This window comes from Panicum virgatum, chromosome 5K (genome assembly GCF_016808335.1).
Source record: "Panicum virgatum strain AP13 chromosome 5K, P.virgatum_v5, whole genome shotgun sequence".
In the NCBI taxonomy this organism is placed as follows: Eukaryota; Viridiplantae; Streptophyta; class Magnoliopsida; order Poales; family Poaceae; genus Panicum; species Panicum virgatum.
Window position 1 is genome coordinate 10493596 of NC_053140.1, and position 19805 is coordinate 10513400.

Below are 19805 nucleotides of genomic sequence, written 5' to 3' on the forward strand. Positions count from 1 at the left end.
TCGATTCGTAAGTCTCCTTTAATTTCTTCATTAAGTCTAACTCACTCGCGGCCCATTAATTAACCTGTTAATTTATGGCGATAACACAACGTTTGTCGTGGGATTTCTAGGGTACCCACAGCCGGGTGGCGGAACGCACCCGCCTATTCCCAGAGAGGGAGTGCTCGGGGAGGTACTAGGCGATTGGGCTGATCTAGCTCTGAGGTAAGCACACAAGAACACACGATCTAGAGTGGTTCGGGCCGCCGGAGCGTAATACCCTACGTCCACTGGGAGAAGTTTTGATCTCTGTTGCGTATGAGTCTATCCTCTGCCGGGCCTTGGCTCTTGCCCAGCCTGAGTTTCCTTCTAGCGGGCGCCCCCTTTTATAGACCAAGGGGGCGGATACATAGGACGTTGGGGCCCCGACAAGTGGGCCCAACATGACTGCGCAGCATACTACGCAGAGTATTTAGATGAGTACAGTGGTTACGGATCTTTCCTCCGATACGTCCTGCTAGCGCTACAGTGGTCTTCTCTTGTCCCGTCACCAAGGTGTCCGTTGGGGGAGCGTAGCTTGCGGCGTAGCCTGTGGAGGCTATTATGTAGGCGTCATAATGGGTGAAGCCGAGCCGTCGTATCAATCTGTCATGGCAGACTTGGCAGGCGCGGCGTGGGCGGCGCCAGCGGCTCCGCTATCTTGGTAATACGCGATCAGTAGTGCCCCCTGGTCAAAGAATCGCCTCGGCTTCCACTGCATCAAAGCGGGCGCCCACCTACCACAATGAATGCAGTGGTGGGTGAGGCTTAGTATGGAGACCAAGCGGCCTTGTATACGTGTCTGTGCTCGTAGACACGTGTTGGCTCCGGATCACCCCGAGGCAGGGCGCCGACTTCTTCCCTTAGCGAGGGGTCCGGTTACCATACAAGGGGTCCGGGACCACATGAGGGGTCCGGGTCTTCCGCGGGGGTTCGGACCCCTCGGGAGGTCCGGAGCCCCGGCTGTTCGGGCTGCCCGCCTCTTCCGGGACACGCGTCGTTCCCGAATCTTTCCCAGTCGTGAGGCAGGTCCGGGACCATTGCCGAGAGAACAGGACTCCGGAGCACAGGGGTCCGGCTGTTTGGACGTAGTCGAGGATAACTACAAGGCCCTTGCCTAGACACAGCAAGAGGGGGTACCCCAGTCCTGGGGTACCGACAACGTTTATTCTCTGTTTTAATGCTCTTAACAGCAAAACGTTCTTCTCAGCACATCACGTCGCACCGCACCTGCGCGTCACGTCTCAGCACCGCACGTCGCCTCGCCCACGGCCTCGGCCCGGCGAGGCGAGCGAGCGCCCACGCGCGTGTGGTTCACCGACCTTCTCTTACCAGCTTCACAAGTGGTGTACATGAAGTCCACCCTTTAAGTCCATTGAGATCCTCCACAAATCCCGGTACATAATTAAGCAATTGATTCCCTAGCATTTAATAGTGGGCTTTAAATTCTTTTATTGTATTGATTAGAATAAATAGCCCAAACCCATAATTCCAACACATAAACACTGTGTTCGGCGGTTGAGGAGCGGGCTGCTCTTGTCGGCGGCAGCAGCAGCCAGCAGCAGCAAGCAGCCCATAGCAGCCCACCGAACGGCAGCCAAGCAGCCCGCCGAACGGCAGCAGCAGCCAGCAACTGCCGGAAGCAGCCCGCTCCTCAACCGCCGAACACGGTGAAAACGAACCCATGTGCACACACCTGTTGCGCACAGCTAAACTCCAATTGTGTTTTGTCTTCTCTGTCACCTAATTGTTGTTAAACTGAAAAGGAAGCATATGAAGAAACCTTTTCTGAACTTCTGCTTTGTAACTGTTCCAAAAAATTAATTTTGTTTTTGGTCTGGATAAGTTAACTATACTAAGAGAGAGGGTCCGACCATGTGAAATTCGCACCGCACCTGCTTTATTATCGTTTCCTTTGAGAGACCTCAGTGTCAGTGTCAGTGCTCAGCTCCCTTGTTCAAACAAGAGAGCTCCTTGTTCGTTCATACCGGCATCAAATTTGTACTAGTAGTAGTGAACTATAGTAATACTTCCTTACCAAGAATTTGCCCTTGATGCATTTATACGAACTGGAATCCTGCCTTTATCTGAAATAGGAAGAGGTGCGTCAACTAGGGTATTCAGGGAGAAGCAACGCCCAACAAGCCCTGACTAAATATGTTAAATCCCAAAACAGTCAGGGGCCAAAGTTGAAAAGAGGGCAGTCTTTTTTCCAACCCAACCATCAACCACGGCAAACGCAATCCTGATTTTACAGTCGACCGTGAGTTTCCAAACTCACGGTCGACTCAACCCCCGCTTCCTTCCCACTCTATGCCCTTCCCCGCCTCCTTTTCTCCTTCCTCTCCCCACTCCTTTTCTCCGGCGAGGTGCCCATGGCCGCGGAGCCCGGGAGGAGGTGCCCATGGCCGCGGATATCTTACCTCCCTCCGGCGGAACAGCGAGACCGAGCGGGGCCGCGGAGCGGCGCGCGGCGGGGAGGCGGATCCGCGGCGGGGGATCTGCAGCTGCAGAGCGGTGCAGCGGCGCGCGGCGGGCCGGCGACGGCGGATCCGCGGCGGCGAAGCGGTGCAGTGACGCGCGGCGGCGAAGCGGGGGAGAGGCGCGCGGCGTGGAGGCGGCGGATGATCCGCGCCGCTCCGGTGGCGCGCGGTGGATCCGTCGTAGCCATCGGTAGGGTTTTTTTCTCTTTTTTTTTGATACAAATTTTTTTACCTGAGCTTTTTATTTTTGTGTGTAAATTTTTTATCTTCAATTCTTCAATTTATTTCGTAATTTTTTCTTTTCAAATTTTCTCCCGTTATTTTTTCCCATCTTTTTTTCCAAATTTTTTCTTGAAAATTTTTCAACCTTTCCTAATTTTTTTTTCAAAAAAATTCTTTGTCCAAATATTTCTTTTTTGAGATTTTTTTGTCAGAAAACAACAAAAAATACTAAAAATGAAAAAAAAACTAACGGTCCGAAGATCGACCGTAGGGAGGGTCTCCCTACGGTTGACCGTAAACTAGTGTAGCCCCACGGCAAAGCCGTAACACGCTGACAGTGCACGATATACGAGGCTGTTCGGTTGATTTGAAAGTCGGCTGATTTCGACTGATTTAATAGTATCATGTAAGATAAAATAAACCAAAACAAGCCAAAATAAACTCTCCCTCTACCTAGAAGAGACGACTGGAATTCATTCCCACTCGGGCAGGGTGGTGACCTTGCAGCCAGGAGAGATTTCTGCAAAGGTACAGAGTCACATGCGTTGGATTTCGGGGGGTCCAGAGAGAGAGGAAAAGGGCGAAAGAAGCGAAAGGAGAGAGGTCCTTCTCGTCTTGTTCGCTTGCTCTCACTGTTCTTGCGGTTACCTCCGCTTCCCATTCAATGCTACCGCGTTACTGCTGGATCTGACAGATTCTGGATTACCACCGCGTCCGCCTCCGCCTAGAAGCTAATCTTGGTCCCTACTTCTTCAAGATTCTGTTTTCTCTCGAAATTCCAGTCTTGATTCGCTACGTCCTCTTCTCCGCATCCGTGAGAAAGGTGGGATCTTGGCTCAGTTTCTGGAGGATTTGAATTCTTTTTGTGCGTCTACTTTTGGTGCTGAAGAGAGGCTGCCTCTGTTTGTTAATGCAGTGCTGTGCGCGTGCTGATTTGAACGAGAAGCTTTTTCTTCTGGTGGTCGAGGTGAGATTTCACCTCCTCCGCGGTCTTGCAGCGCCAGGAGAGAGAAGGAAGGGAGCAGAGGATAAAGGAAAGAAGCGGAATTTCGCTGGGTTCCTCCGCGAATCCGCGAGATTTTCTCGCGGGGGAGGCTCGATTCCCCTTGAATTGCGGCTTGTGTTATGATTCTCGCCTCCATTTCCACTAAGAAGTTTGTAGTATCTCAGCTGTGACGGCACTGTAGTGCTCCAGCCTGCTGGGCTCCAATGGCGTCCTCGCCGTCGCCCTCCCCGGGCACCATCAGGGCCACCTTGCCGCCGTCCAAAGCAACCCCATCGCCGGCAACCACCACACCCACGCCGGCCTCTCCGGCTCCGGTGACACAGCCCAATGCTACCCCGGCCGATCCTCCCTCCTCGCCAGCTGCGCCGCCTCCCCTTCCCCCCGCATCCACGCCACCCCCGCAGCTCACTCCACCGCCCTCCTTGCCACCGCCGCCTCCTGACGCTGTACCGCCACCGCCGGTAGTTGTTGCCTCTCCGCCACCAGCCCCAGCAGCTGTAGTGCCGCCACCCTCGCCGCCGGTTGCAGTGCCCCCACCACCTACACCTGCTGCCCCGCCAAAGGCATCGCCTATACTCCCCCCTGCGGCTGCATCACCACCACCATCAAATTTGCCAGCGCCCAACCCACCGGCTGACCCAACTCCGCCGACGGTAGGGCAGCCGCCTCCACCAAAGCATCGTCAGCCACCAAGAAAACCTGGAACACAGCCGGATCCTCCACCCATGGCTCCACCACCTTCTGGAATTCCTGTCAAGCCTTCTCCGACTAGTCCCTCGCCGGCCTCTGGAGATCCATTGATCCCTACTCCCACCAGCCCCTCGCCTCCAGCGACGACGTCGGTGCCAGCACCAGCAACAGCAGTTGATCCGGTCAGCCCGGTAACCAATGCTGATCGGGGTTCCAACAAATCATCAAGTCCAACCACGCAGAGCAGCAGCTCCTCAGGAAGCAGTGGTGGAATGAGTTCTGGTGCAAAGTCAGGTATTGGTTTCGTCATAGCCATTCTTGTTCTTAGCTTGGTGGGAGCTGCATTTTGGTACAAGAAGAAACGGAGGAGAGTGCATGGTTACCATGCTGGGTTTGTAATGCCTTCACCTGCCTCGACTCCTACACAAGTGCTAGGTAATTTAACCAAGTGCATTTGCAGCAATGGCACACCTAGAAAGTTAAGATTAGTCTTTATACCTGATTGATGAGCTGAACAAGTAAAACTCATTTTTCTCCAGGGTATTCAGCTAAAACAAACTTAAGTGTTGGGAGTCCTGAATCAAAAGATTCAATGCCAGAGTTCAGTATGGGCAACTGTCGGTTCTTCACTTATGAGGAATTGTATCAGATCACAAATGGTTTCTCAGCTCAGAATCTGCTAGGGGAAGGTGGGTTTGGGTCAGTGTACAAGGGCCGCTTAGCTGACGGAAAAGAGGTTGCAGTTAAGAAACTGAAAGAAGGTGGTGGGCAGGGAGAACGTGAGTTCCATGCAGAGGTGGAAATTATCAGTCGCGTGCATCATCAGCATCTAGTCTCTCTAGTAGGGTATTGCATTTCAGATGACCAGAGATTGCTTGTCTACGATTTTGTGCCTAACAACACACTGCACTACCATCTTCATGGTATGTTGCAAGCTTTTGCTTATCATACCGGAGCAGTTTTGCAGTTCCTTTTCTGACCTAATAAATTAAAGTATTAATTATATTGATCTGTCATCATAGGACGCGGCGTGCCAGTTTTGGAGTGGCCAGCTAGGGTTAAGATCGCAGCCGGCTCAGCTCGGGGAATAGCCTATCTTCATGAAGATTGTAATGACATTTTTTATTCTTTTTTTATATCTCTGTGATAATTTGCACAAGAGTTATCTTTTGTTACTTAATTATTTTCCTTGGCAGGTCATCCACGAATAATCCACCGAGATATAAAATCCTCTAATATTTTGCTGGACAATAACTTTGAAGCTCAGGTAACAATGCTTTCAACAGAACTTCATAAACATCTTATAATACTAGTGTTGTTACTAATGGATGAGTGCCCATCTTCTAGGTTGCTGATTTTGGTCTTGCAAGGTTAGCTCTGGATGCTTGTACGCATGTAACTACACGGGTGATGGGAACCTTTGGGTAAGTGAAATAGTGACAAGCCCAAGAGAACAATCCAAATTTTCTTATACTCTGACACTTGTTTCTCATTTAGGTACCTGGCTCCAGAGTATGCGTCAAGTGGCAAGTTGACCGAAAGATCAGATGTATTCTCTTTCGGTGTTGTTCTCTTGGAGCTTATTACTGGTCGAAAGCCTGTTGATGCATCAAAGCCATTGGGTGATGAGAGCCTTGTTGAGTGGGTAAGCATAACAGTGTTCATTAAGAGGTTTCTGATCTTCCGACCCCTTAGTAGCAAAGAAAATTTAAGTATATCTTGATTTATTCCATATTCGAATTATCAAGTAGACCTGCTCATCAATTGCTCAATCCAATTTGAGAGTTTAACACTGTAGTCAGCCATATGCATCAAGTCAGGCAGCCTGGAAAAATAGTGCCTTGTGGGCCAGCAATTGAGAACAGATTCTGATATAATGCTTTTGTAACCCCTTAGGGAAGGTTTACTTTTTTGATAAAAAAAATGCAAAATCAAACATTTCTTGACATAATATTTTTTTGCAGGCTAGGCCATTGCTGACACAAGCACTTGAGAGTGGCGATGTAGGGGAGCTGGTGGACACCAGACTCAGTAAGAACTACAATGAAGTTGAGATGTTCCGCATGATTGAGGCTGCTGCTGCTTGTATTCGGCATTCAGCATCCAGGAGACCCAAGATGAGTCAGGTATAAGATTGAAGAAGAGAGTATAGCACGACCTGATATATCAATATAAGATTGCAGAAGAAAGTACATGCACATATCGTGAAACCAAAACCTGACAATTTCTTTATCACTCACCTCTCCTCAGGTGGTGCGGGTTCTTGATAGCCTAGCTGACGTCGATCTAAACAATGGTATCCAGCCAGGCAAGAGCGAGATGTTCAACGTCGCGAACACGGCGGAGATCAGGCTGTTCCAGCGGATGGCGTTTGGCAGCCAAGATTTCACGACCGATTTCAGCCAGTCCAGCTGGGACAGCCAGAGTAGAGGCCCTGACGCCTCTGGTTCGAGGCCATTTTAGTCCTCATCGCCGTAAATTCGTATATCTAACTAGCTAGGGCATTTCATATCAACTCTTTTACCTCGGTGTGATTCTTTGAGTGGATCATGATTATTCTTTTGCCATCCCAATCCACCACTAACATAGATCCTGTGCTGACGTCTGCCTGCCTGCTTGTGCAAAGGCTTTGTTAACTGCCGAAGAGAAACGGCTGCACTGGCCACTAGTGAATTGCTCTGTTGATTTTGCAGAATTTACAGTGTTCCTGTGATCAGCAGTGCTTCAGAAATCGTGACTTTGGACCAGGAACAATCCATCCAGCTTGAGCTTTTGGGCAAAGTTTGTTCAGCTGCGCGCCTTTTGGAGTTGGCTGTTATCTGGGGGAAAAAAAGTGCGCACCAACTTCTTGGCTATACCTGGTTAGGTATCCAATCTGTTTGGAATCCCGGGCGAATTTGTCTATCTAGATCTGACAGGGACATGGAACCGTGCGCAATGAGCTTTGCTTGTGCGTCACCGATGGGTGAATGTGGGAACTTGGAACAGACCTGATTCTGATGTTGACACAAGTTTGGCCCGTAGCCTGAAACAAATGCCATGGACAACAAATCTGAACCCTGAACTTCCTAGAACATCGCCAAGTACCATTGCTCTTTCTAAATTTATTGTTGGTAGTTTCCTTCGAAATTTTCTGGGCGGGTGAAAGGGAGAGAAGCGAAGGGACGGCGAGATCAGGGAACACCCGCAATTGGGGGGAGCAGCCCAGCCCTTATCGCTGTCCGCGGCCTTTACAGGTGGGTCGCAGTGCAGATGGGCAAGATGGAACGCAGAGGGGCAGATTTGACCTGGGAGAAAGATGCTCCATGGCCATAGAGACCCCATCTGGTGTGTAACTGGACACCACTGATGCCACCCACTGATCATGGGGCTCATGTGGCATGTGCAAAGGCAACGGTTCCTGTGACGCATGCCATGACCGACACGGCTCTGCTTCAGTGGCTTATAGTGTGAGCCTCAGCGTCGACAGGATAACTGTGTTGTGATGAACTGTATGCTTTAGTGCGCGTACGGCACGGTAGACTAGTGACAGGTAGAGGACTAATCTGTTATCCTGGGGGATTGTATTATGCAAGCCGTAGCTTTTCGGTTAAGACATGAGTCCTCCCAAACAGGGTAAGGTCGTGTTTAGTTCCGTTGCAATTTTTTTTCAAAGGAATCTTATTGAAGTACTAAATGAAGTCTATTTACAAAACTTTTTATACAGATAGGTTGTAAATCGCGAGACGAATCTAATGATGTTAATTAATCCATGATTAATAAATAATTAGCGGATGGTTACTGTATCATCACTGTTGCAAATCATGGATTAAGTAGGCTCATTAGATTCGTCTCGTGATTTACAGCCCATCTATGCAAAAAGTTTTGTAAATAGACTTCATTTAGTACTCCTTGCATGTGTCGAAATATTCGATGTGATATTTTTTTTTGCGTTTACAGAGTTTACGGGGTCGGATTTAAATAGGGCCTAACTTCGGTCCCCCCCCCCCCCCCCCCCGCCCCGTTTCAGTGGTAGAATCTGAGGCAAATGACCCTAGCATTTAGCTCTAACAAATGTCTAGAACGGCCATTCAATCCTAGACGTAGGAGGAGCTTTCTTGGTGATGATCCAGTGAATCAGCAACAGCAAGGCTTCTGCGAATTTCTAAACCTGCTCCATCGGGAAGGAAGGATCTGCAATGCTTAAGCTGCACGCCTGGGCCGATTTGTAGTGCGAGTTCAATCATTGTTGGGGGGCAAGTAGTACCTCTTAACCTTATCTTAACAATGACAGGCTCATAATTTGTCTTCCGAATCTTCTTGTAGACTTTCCCATTGGATAACTATCTTTATTCTCCAAAATATAAAAGGTGATGGAGAAGAGTGTGTTTTACGTTCAGATCTTATTATTATGTTCCAAGTTGGGGCACAAGTCACCAAGTCCCAGCATTGCAGTTTGTTAGAGCAACTCCAGTGGGCTGCTAAATTTAGGTGAGCAAATGCTCATTTAGAGCAACTTCGGTAGGGCTGCTAAATTTGGGTGAACAAATGCCAATTTAGAAACCCACTTCTAAATTTTACTCACCCAAATATGGGCCTCCACTCCAGCAGGATGAGTAAACTAGGCTTCCATTTTTTCCAACTGACAACTGGGCACGACCAGGAATTAAGGGGAGGGGGAAGAAATGGAGGGTGCGGGGAGAAATTTAGAAGGCCTACTAAAATAGCAGCCCATTTTCTCTTCTGCTGGAGATTGATTTTTGATGTCCACCGACTAAATCTTAACAACTCCAGTAGGGAGAGCAAATAGACTACTCCAGTAGGAAGAGCAAATGGGCTTCCATATGAAGATTTAGTCGGTGGACATTAAAAATCAATCTCCAGCAGGGGGAGCAAATGTGCTGCCATTTTGGTAGGTCTTCCAAATTTCTCTCCCCCTCCCCCTCCCCCCACACCCCCCAAATTTGGTGGCCCTCTATTTGGGCAGCCAACTGTGGGCCTTCCAAATTTCTCCCCCACCGCCCAATGATAGGTTGGGCTCAGTTGTCAGTTGAAAAAATGGGAGCCCAGTTACTCAGCCTGCTGGAGTGGAGGCCCATATTTAGATGGGTAAAATTTAAAAATGGGCTTCTAAATAAATATTTGCTCAACTATGGACCTCCACTCCAGCAGGCTGAGTAAATTAGGCTTCCACATTTGGCAGCCCAAATAGAGGGCCACCAAATTGGGGGGGGAGGCGGAGGTGAATTTGGAAAGCCTACCAAAATGACAGCCCATTTGCTCCCCCTACTGGAGATTGATTTTTGATGTCCACCGACTAAATCTTTATATGGCAGTCCATTTGCTCTCCCTATTGGAGTTGCTCTTACGGCTGTTAAGATAAAATTATCCCATGAACAAAAAATAATTGACAATGCTGCTTGTCGGTACCCCAGGACCGGGGTACCCCCTCTTGCTGAGTCTAGGCAAGAGTCTCGTAGTTATCGTTAACTACGCCCTAACAACCGAGCGTCCGGACCCCTGTGGCCCGGAGCCATACTCTCCCGGCAAACGGCCCCGGACCCGCTCCCCGCTTGGAAAGGGTCCAGTGGCGCCACGTATTTCGGGGGTAGCCCTCAGCCAAAACAGCTGGGGGCCCCAGACCTCCCGCGGAGTCCCGGACCTCCCAGGGGTACCGGACCCCTGCCGGGTCCCGGACCCGGACCCTTATACACTATCCGGACCCCTCAGCGGAGTAGAACTTACACCCCGCCTGGGGCTGGTCCGGGACCGCCACGTGTCACGCCCGCAGGTGCGGGCACACGCACGGGGCCGCGAGGTTTCCACTGGAAGACTCGCCTACCTACCGCATTCAATGCAGTAGGCGGAAGGGCGCACTGCCATAGCAAAACCCGAGGCGGCTTTAGGCCAGGTTGCATTGTTGGTTGCATGTTACCAAGGAGCACAGAACAGTCGCTGGCGCCGCCTACTCCGCGTATGTCAGCCTACTATGCCAGTTGGATACGACGGCTCGGCTTCGCCCATTAAGGCACCTACACGGTAGCCTCGACAGACTACGCCGCAAGCTACATTGCTCCAACGGGCGCCTCGCCGATGGGACAAATAAAGACTTCCCTCGGTTAGAGAGTCTACAGGACGAGGAAGCGTATCCGAGAAGAGATCCTCAACCACTGTAGCACCATTAGTATCTTTCCAGTATAGTATACATTCTTGTTGGGCCCACCTGTCGGGGTCCAACGCCTGTGTACACGTCCTCCTTTGCTCTATAAAAGAGAGATGCCCGTTAGAGAAGGACTCAAGCCCGGGAGAAGCCCGGCTGGGCAGAGGATAGACTCATTCATACCTAGTGCAATACACCTCACAGTGGACGTAGGGTATTACGCTCCGGCGGCCCGAACCACTCTAAATCCGTGTGTTCTTGCGTTCTTGCCCCCAAGCTAGATCGGCCTAATAGCTTAGCACTTCCCCGAGTACTCCCCCTCGGGGAATAGGCGGGTGCGTTCCGCCACCCGGCTGTGCGCCTGTAGCTCAGTGGATAGAGCTTCTGTTTCCTAAGCAGAAGGCCGTAGGTTCTTCCCCTACCTGGCGCGCCAAATGTCGTGGTGCTGCAAACCACAGCCGGGTGGCGGAAGGCACCCGCCTGAGCCCAGAGGGTGTGTACTCGGGGGTTAGCTAGTCCTAGCTCGATCTCGCTCAAGAACACGATGAACACAGCAAGATTTAGAGTGGTTCGGGCCGCCGGAGCGTAATACCCTACGTCCACTGTGTGTTGTATTGCCTTGCCTCAAGAGAGTTCGAGAGAGCTTGTGTGTCGTGTGTCCGATCTAAAGAGCCTGTTGTGTACAGCGAGCGTTTCCATTTTATATCTCAAGGGAGGCGCGTACATGGCTGCTGGGTCCCCGACAGGTGGGCCCAGTGATGTAGTATAAAATAACGTACTGTTCATACATTATGGCATCGCAGGCAAAGGGGATCTCCCTCCTGGATTCCCTTGCCTGCTCCTGGAGTCCCCCGTTCAGCATGTCTAGGCGCTGTCTTGTCGGAACGGTGCCAGATGTAGCTAGCGGCGTCGCCTGTCACGTAGCTGAACGGGCTGTGTAGCTTGCGGCGTAGGCGGCATGATGGAAAGTACCGTGCCGTCGTATCCAATTAATGCAGCAGACGGGCTCTGCGCGGGTGCGGCACAGGCGGCTGCACTGTGTACCTTGGTAATACGCGGTGCACAGTGAGGCCTGACAAAGGCTGCCGCCGCGTGCCGCGGCGGCAGAGCACGCCTCAACCATCTGCATTAAATGCGGTGGGTGGGCGAGTCTTCCAGCGGAAGGCTCGCGCACGAGCCCACGCCCGTGCCTCCGGGACACGTGGCGGCTCCGGACCCCCGCACAGTAAGGGAGGTCCGGATGGACGCAGAAGGTCCTGGACACCTATGGGAGGTCCGAGGCCTCAGCTGTCAACTCGGAGCTTCCCTTCCTTAGGGGCACGTGGCATCTCCGGACCCATCCCTAGACGGGAAACGGGTCCGGGGCCATTGGCCTGGTGAGGAAGGAGCCTGACTCGTGGGCCTGGCCACTCCGTCCTTTGCGCGTAGTTACGGATAACTACGCGGGTCCTTCCTTACCGCAGTAAAAGTGGGTACCCCTGCTACAGGGTAGCGACACTGCTTTAAGGAGTAATCTTTCTCTTGTAGAGGTGAAAACCTTTTTCTTATCTTCACAAGGCAAGGTGGAAACTTTATACTCATATCACAAAAATGGTTAACAAAAATCTGAAACATGACAGTCGTTCAGTAACCAGTACCCATAGCTAGTTTCAGTAAGACGGTGACACTATCTGTATATTATTCTTCTGTCCCTCTGTTATTCTCATTTGCTATACGCATATGCTTGCCATATAGGGTACAAGGTGGCCTGTGCTTCACAGCACAAGGTCATTTTATTTTACAGGTGTTGCTTATACCATACATCCGGCATATACAACACCGACTAATCCCCTCTACAAATAACAAAAGATACAGTGAAAACACATACTATACAATTCATGTCTGCTAATTTGCTTGCACCAACTTTCACAATGAAGAACGGATATGCGAAGAGGGTTGCCTGCATCATGCCAGAGACACTAAGAAAGTAGTCCAAACAACTAGAGTGTTTTTTTTTCATTTAATGAACAACATAACTGTTGCAGGTGGAAACCATGTGGTGCAAGGAGTACTGAAAATGTTACACTTGTTAATGATTTTTTATTTGCCATTGAAGAAATTTCAAATGAATCATGAGCATAATAAAGAACTGAAGACTTTGTTTTCCAGGGAAAAAGCATGAAGATTAAACACCGTAGGGGCTTACATGAGCTCTAAAACTAGGGCTGAGGCACCTCCGCCACCATTGCAAACTCCAGCAACACCAAATTTCCCATGTTTCTGCCTAAGAATCTGTGAAGCAAAGAAAGCTAAAAGGTTAACAAAGAGACACACCATGGCATCAAGTCAAACTATAAGACATGACAGCTTTAGGCGAAAATAAATGATGATAACTAAAAATAATATTAATTTATGTGGAGATAAGAATATAAAAATAAATTTGAACAGAACCGCACAGAAAGAATATGGCAGTCCACACAGTGTAAGATAACAATATTCAATAGGTCAAGTTCTCAACTTATACTATTCTTGCCATCCTATAACAGAAATATAGTGAAAAGCTGTAGAGCTACTCTGGAGCAAGGCTAGAAATATAGTGAAATGGGTGGTCCGACATGATAAAGCAAGATATATCTTAGCCTGCCACCGCATGTAATTGATTCTGATGAAACATGGAACTATCGAATGGAGTGTTGCAAATGTGAAAGGGGGGTGTTTTATGTGCTTAGACAAGACATGCTTTGCACCAAAGAAGAATACATCACGGCTATAGATGGGCCAGGAGCATACCCCAAGTAAAGTGACTATAATCCGCGCACCACTGCAACCAATAGGATGGCCCAGAGAAACAGCGCCACCACTTAAATTCAGCTTTTCCTGAAATGCGCATAGACATTTATGAGATCATTCACACATGCAAGATACAAACACTAACTGCTGAATTGTATAGACAAGTAAAGTTTTGTGACTCACAGAAGGGATACCGAGAAGCCTCTGATTAGCCAATGCAACAACCTGCAAATGACCAGAAGCATGGTTAAGCCTGAACTAGGAGGCATAAGTACTGTTGAAACTGAAAAGGTCAAGAACATACAGCAAAGGCCTCGTTTATTTCATAATAATCTATTTGCGAAGTTTGAAGACCCGCACTCGATATAGCCTTCGGAATAGAAAGAGCTGGAGCAGTCGTAAACAGCTCAGGTGCCTGCATTTTGTAAGGAGTTCAAAAAATACATTAAAAAAATGCTCAATATTGACACAGTAAGCAAGATTACAAGATAACTAGGACTATAAAGTGATGCATCACTGAATGGAAAACGGATATTCATGCCAGGCAAAAGGATGGTTTTCCACAGAAACATAAAACCAACAGGTCAGGGTCTTACAGATGTGAGGTTTCTCTGTCAGACAATGCTATTTTAGAGGAATTGGCAGACACATGCAGAAGTTACCTGAGCAGCATCAGCATACCCTCTGATCCTTGCAATAACTTGAAGGCCAAGATTCTTAGCTTTCTCTCCACTGACAAGGACAATTGCAGCAGCACCGTCACTGTACATTGAAAGATAAGAGTGGTATTACACTTGCTGAATTACACAAAATCCAAACAAGATTAATTTAGATTAAACATAAACCATAAAGTTCAAACATTGAAATAGGAAAAATCGCAGCTGAGCGTGTTGGCTGGTAACCCTCTCTCCAACAACCATGACACATCGAGATTCTAGACTATTATGAGCTACTCCCTCCGTCCCATGAAAAGTACAATCCTGAGTTTGAAAAAAATCCCACAAAGAGTGCAATTCTAGAGATTGGATCTCAATTACCAGCCCTAATTAAGTGGTCAGATTTGAATTGCATGCCAAAACTAACCATATGTGGCAAACAATTAAGGGCATGAGAGTCTTTTCACGCCACCACTAATCTGTCTGAAAAAATCTAGAATTGCACTCTTCATGGGACAGAGGGAGTACCTTTTTTATAGATCATAAAAATATGAAATGGAATGGATTTGCTGAGCAAAGCTAACAGTGATTCCATCCCTCCTATAGGAATTTGCACCACCACCCTATATAAGCTCAGGATTGTTCCTTGTTTTCCATACAATAGGCACTCGCATCAGCCATCCTAGTTCTGAAATGTGGTTTTTCTTGTTTACAAGAAACTTGGAACACATCATCCAAAATAGGGGGAGGGGGGGGGCAGAAGATCCGTCCACAATATTCAAGTAGCCGCAAATAACTTCTGCAGTTCTATTACTTGTTCTAGCACTTTGACGGTGACAGTGCTGTTAGAGTATATTAGGCAACTCCGGATATGATTAGTTTAGGATTGATTGTAATCCCAGAATAACCTTCCTTATCTCTAGGAGAGACTACTTGCCCTCCAAGCCATGTACTCCTATATATACCGCCCAAGGGACTCAATGCAATACATCGACCACATTATACGCATCCTACTTTCCTACATGGTATCACGAGTTAGGGTTTTGACCTAGACTTCCGCTTCCGCCGCTGTCGCGCCGCCCCTGGGGAGATCGATCTCCGCCGGGGGCAGCGGCCTCATAGGATGCGCGGCGGATCCCTCTGATCCACCGCGCCGTCGTGGTCCACAAGCAGCAGAGGTGATTACCTCTTCCTGTCGCCCATTGGATCCATGGCTGCGCCGCCCGTCATCCTCGTCGGGCACTGCGTCGCCATGGGCCCGCCGCTGGGCCTACCCTGCCTCTGCGTCGTCGCTCCTTCGGCACCGCATATGGACCCGCCGCCCCTTCCGCGAAACGTCCAGGCGCCCCCCTCTCACTAGCGCCACCGCACCGCTGCCCCTGAGCGCGAGTGCGTGGTTGCGGAGGAAGCCGTGGGACCGCCAGGCCACCGCGCCGTCGGGGCCATCGGGCCACCGCACCGCCGACCGACGTCACCGCCGGGCTGCAGCGCCCCTCCATCGCCGACTCCCTTCTCCGCGCCGTCGAGCTTGCATCCCCTTCGTCCTCAGCGCCGCTTCCACCGCTGCCTTGCGCGCGAGGACGCGGCTGCGGGGCGGTTCGGGGGCCGCCAGCCCGCTGCGTAGCTGGAGCTCGGGATGCACCTCGCCAGCTCGCCCCCCTCTGTTATGCCTCTCTCTCCCTCTCTGTCTTTTTGACCAACGGTGGGAAGAGATGAGGATAAGGTGGGGGGCATCCAGCTAGGAGCACCCGAAATTGTACCCGGAAGTCTACTCTGCTGCTGCTGTTTTTTTCTTTTCCGGTCTAAGATCGGTTTGCGCTGCCCTGCCGTTCGTCACCGTTCATCGTCGACACTCTCGAAGGACGAGGTTGTTGCTGCGCCCTCCAGGCTGCAGCGACGACGTTCGTGATCAAGCCACCCTACCGGTGTCGTCGCATTTTCAGGCGGTGGCGCCACTCGCCACCGGTCTTCGTCAAGCAGGTGCTCGATTCGCCTCCGCGCCTCCAGCCGTTCTCGCGCGAACATCGCCGCCGATGTTCCTGAAGGAAGACGTCGTCGCCACCCCTGATCTGAGCGCGACACTTGCTGCAACCTGCGCCGTCGCCACCCCTGTCCTGAGCGTGACCTAAGTCGCAAACCGCGCCGTCTACCATCGTCATCCGCCGCACCGTCCTGCTGTCTTCGGCAAGAAACTGCTGAGTTTGTGTACTCGAGCACCTCGACGACGCTTCGAGCCGTGCCCCCTCCACGGCTTCGACCACGTCCACCTCGACTTCGGCTACTACGGCACTAAAGGATTATCATCTGCATGAGTCTCCCGTCAAAGCTTTCGCACCGGCGTTCCGACTGCAGGGGGGATTCGTCTCCATTGTTCTCCAGTCTGACCGTTCGTGTTGCTACCGCTACGACTACGTGGGGATGTTAGAGTATATTAGGCAACTCCGGATATGGTTAGTTTAGGATTGATTGTAATCCCGGGATAACCTTCTTTATCTCTAGGAGAGGCTACTTGCCCTCCAAGCCATGTACTCCTATATATACCGCCCAAGGGGCTCAATGCAATACATCGACCGAACACTGAGTCTTAGGAAGTCATTTAGATTTGACAGCAGAGTTCTTTGCAGAGGGCAGCTGCATATTACTTGGAAAGCTATCAAACCAAAACCCTGGACCGTCCGATAAAAGAAATTGGATTATCCCATCTTGTCCTGACTCATTCGCTAACCGCATACTAACTATTATTTCGAATCAGCGATGGAATATGCATTAAATATTGGGGCTGGTTAGGAACAAGTTTGGCAAAAGGCTGAAAATTCCCCACCCAATGACACCAGCTCCTTCTAATTACTCAATTGAATAGTGTCTTGACAATCATGTATCCCCTGGAAAATTAAGCTCTCAACACTCGAAAGTATTCCAGGAGTATTTCTGTACAGTCCACCTGGACATTTTTGAATAATCTAACATCGGTAATCTAGATTAACCAGACTGACCTATGGTTTTCACTGGTCAAGAAATGCAGCAAACTTGACTGTCTGCAGAAGGTGATCTGATCACATACAAACAGTGGCACAGGCATACAGCCAATAAGCATGACAAGGAGTATTGTTACAGACTGAGATCATTAGATTAATAAGGAGCAACAAGAAGACATGAGGGAGAAAGAGTCTGCAGAAGAGGACAAATAGCAAGAGAGACACGAGACAGTGATATATGCGAGGTAGTGCAGAGCTCCCCCCAGGGCAGTTTTAATATAGCTTTAATGATCGCCATTACAGGGTCAGGGATAGGTCCTAAGTCCTAACATGCGCAACTAAAGAATAGATGGAAATCGAATCGAATCAGATCTTATCTTGACTAACTAGCTCAAGGCATAACAAATGCAAATAAGAATAGGACTGACCAGTTCAGTTCTATTTGCTGTCAGCTAATGATAACAGAATCAGAACAAAACCAAAAGATGCATAGGTACTAAATAAAAATATTTCGGTTATAAACTCAAAATAAATTAGTTTAAATGCAAATACTTATATGTTAAAATATGGTATAATATTGACTTTAGCTGCATGTTACTTATTTTGATTATATACAGCTATTCAGAGTAATAAGGAAGCAAACCTGATACTAGAAGAATTGCCAGCAGTTACAGAACCATTTGTCTTAAAAGTGGGCCCAAGTTTCTTCAACTTTACTGGATCAAACTGCATATAGGACACCGAAGGAATAACATCAAATTAAATATGATGAGGAAAAAATAATGTTAATTGTTGTTAAAGCCACTATTGAGTGTGAATGTTTTCATGTTTCATTCTGACATTACATATTGTTTTTTGAATCTGTAACAAACAAAATCAATGTATTAGCTAGACCTCAGGATTACCTTTGCAAGGCTCTCATCCTTGTCCACAACTACTGGTGGTTTCCCTCTACCAGAAGAAATTTCAACCTACGAAACAACAAATGTTTGAGATTAGTACCACGTACTGAAGCATCAAAGAGTTTTCTAGTGAATCAAAATCATGCACACACAGGAATAATCTCCCAAGAAAATGCACCACTGTCCCGAGCTGCTATTCCACGTTCATTGCTGAGAATAGAATAAGAATCCTAGAAGAAAGAACAAGTCGCTGCAGATTAGATTGTAATAATTAGAACATAACAGGCTGCAATTGATAAACAAAGTTAGAAATAGCAGCAACCTGCTCCTCCCTTGAGATTGAGTGCTGGTCTGCACACAGTTCAGCACACATCCCCATCGGAAAATCGTTATAAACATCCCACAGGCCATCCTTAAGCATCCCATCGACTAGGACGTCATGCCCGAACCGTGATCCTCGTCTGCATTTAATTTTTTACCCTTTATTATAAGCATGAGCTACAACGGAGGATACCACATCATAATCATTCTAGCCTGTAACCATCACTTGAGAATAGAAATGAACCTTGCTTCAGCCACATATTTGGGTGCATTTGACATACTCTCCATGCCACCAGCGACCACAACGTCATTTATCCCCAGCTGAATACTTTGCGCCGCGAACATGACAGCTGCAACGAGTTGGTGGCAACATGCCCCAGGATAAGCCTCCACGTTCCAAAAGGGTAATTAACAATCAATTAATGTAAAAAAATATACAAGCTACTAAGTACTAGTACCCTTCATTCCCGAGGAGCAAACTTTGTTGACTGTAGTGCAGGGGACGGTGTTGGGCAAGCCGGCGCCGAGGGCGGCCTGCCTTGCCGGGGCCTGGCCGAGGTTGGCGCTGAGGACGTTGCCCATGAACACCTCCTGCACGAGCGCCGGATCGACGTTGGCCCTCCTGAGAGCGCCTGACGCGTTGGGATTCGGTAAGAACCACGCGGGGAGCGATTTGTTAATCGATGGATTAATATTGGGGGCAGCCAGAAACCGGTGGAGGTGAGCCGGCGCGTACCCTGGATGGCGATGGAGCCGAGCTTGGTGGCGGGGAGCGACGAGAGCGACCCGAGCAGAGCCCCGATGGGCGTGCGGGCGACGCCGACGATGCAGACATCCCGAGGCTTCAGGCCCTGGCTGTCGCTAGAAGCTGCCGCGCTCGACGACGCCATGATCGATCAATGGGTCGATCCTGGTAAGCAGGCCGGAGACGAAGATGCCTCGCCGGCGGCGGCGAGCAGCCCAGCCGAGAGAGAGAGAGAGAGAGAGAGAGAGAGAGAGAGAGAGAGAGAGAGAGAGAGAGAGAGAGATTGGCAGCTGAGGAAACAAGAAGAGGAAGCGGAGGTTTCGGCGAATTTGCGTCAGGGCAGTCGCCCCCACGGCCCCACCTTGCTCTGCAGGAGGTATCAACTTCTCCGGCGGCGGCGGCGGCGGCTGGGGGGATGGGATGGGAAGGAGTGTGGAGCGAATTGGGGAGACGGGCACGGCTCGCTTCTCTAGAGTCTCTACTGCGCCACCGCCACGCCGCAGGCGTTGGGCGTTGGGACTGGGGAAAATTGGAAAGCCATTACAATTCTCACAGTTTAGAGATAGGTCGTTGGAATTCAGATAATTGGAAAAACGCCATTATAATTCTCTATCTACCACAGCCAAGCCATTATGTACATCTCCCACAAACATGGACCCACCTGTCAGGTCAAATATTTTTATATGTTCCCGTATTGCCCTGGGCCCACCTGGATAAAGGGGGGAATCGGCCCTCTCATCCCCTGTCGGCACCACACGCGAGGCTGAGGAGACGCCGCCGCCACGGTGCTCGCGCGCCCGTCCGCCTGCTGCAGCTGGCGCCGCCGCTGCCCACGTCGCCGTCATCCTGCGTCGCCGCCTTCCTGCGTCGCCGCCTTCC

At 49.7% G+C, this 19805-nt stretch overlaps 2 protein-coding genes and 1 non-coding gene across 4 annotated transcripts; 2 read left to right on the top strand and 1 right to left on the bottom strand.

Annotated features, from left to right (window-relative positions):
* The first annotated feature begins 3164 nt into the window (after positions 1-3164).
* LOC120706238 (proline-rich receptor-like protein kinase PERK9) lies at positions 3165-7114 on the top strand. The gene is made up of 9 exons (XM_039990822.1): positions 3165-3546; positions 3640-4854; positions 4959-5342; positions 5442-5528; positions 5616-5686; positions 5767-5843; positions 5917-6064; positions 6384-6545; positions 6670-7114. The coding sequence occupies exons 2-9, from the start codon at positions 3933-3935 to the stop codon at positions 6880-6882; spliced, it is 2064 nt and encodes a 687-aa protein (XP_039846756.1). The 5' UTR covers positions 3165-3546; positions 3640-3932; the 3' UTR covers positions 6883-7114.
* A 3801-nt stretch (positions 7115-10915) lies between these two features.
* On the top strand, positions 10916-10988 carry TRNAR-CCU. Its single transcript has one exon. It is a non-coding gene; the product is annotated as a tRNA-Arg (tRNA).
* Positions 10989-12118: 1130 nt separating this feature from the next.
* On the bottom strand, positions 12119-19438 carry LOC120706239 (acetyl-CoA acetyltransferase, cytosolic 1-like). Of its 2 annotated transcripts, XM_039990823.1 has the most exons (14): positions 19210-19437; positions 18918-19163; positions 18640-18813; positions 18426-18531; positions 18183-18321; positions 18013-18090; positions 17864-17929; positions 17602-17684; positions 13990-14089; positions 13632-13742; positions 13511-13552; positions 13328-13414; positions 12744-12829; positions 12122-12497 (listed from the first exon to the last, which is right to left on the bottom strand). In XM_039990823.1, exons 2-14 carry the CDS (start codon positions 19069-19071, stop codon positions 12464-12466), a joined length of 1260 nt encoding a protein of 419 aa, XP_039846757.1. In that variant the 5' UTR covers positions 19072-19163; positions 19210-19437; the 3' UTR covers positions 12122-12463. The 2 variants fall into 2 exon arrangements, with proteins under 2 accessions (XP_039846758.1, XP_039846757.1); XM_039990824.1 differs by having other exon boundaries at positions 12119-12390; positions 18918-19438.
* Positions 19439-19805: the final 367 nt, after the last annotated feature.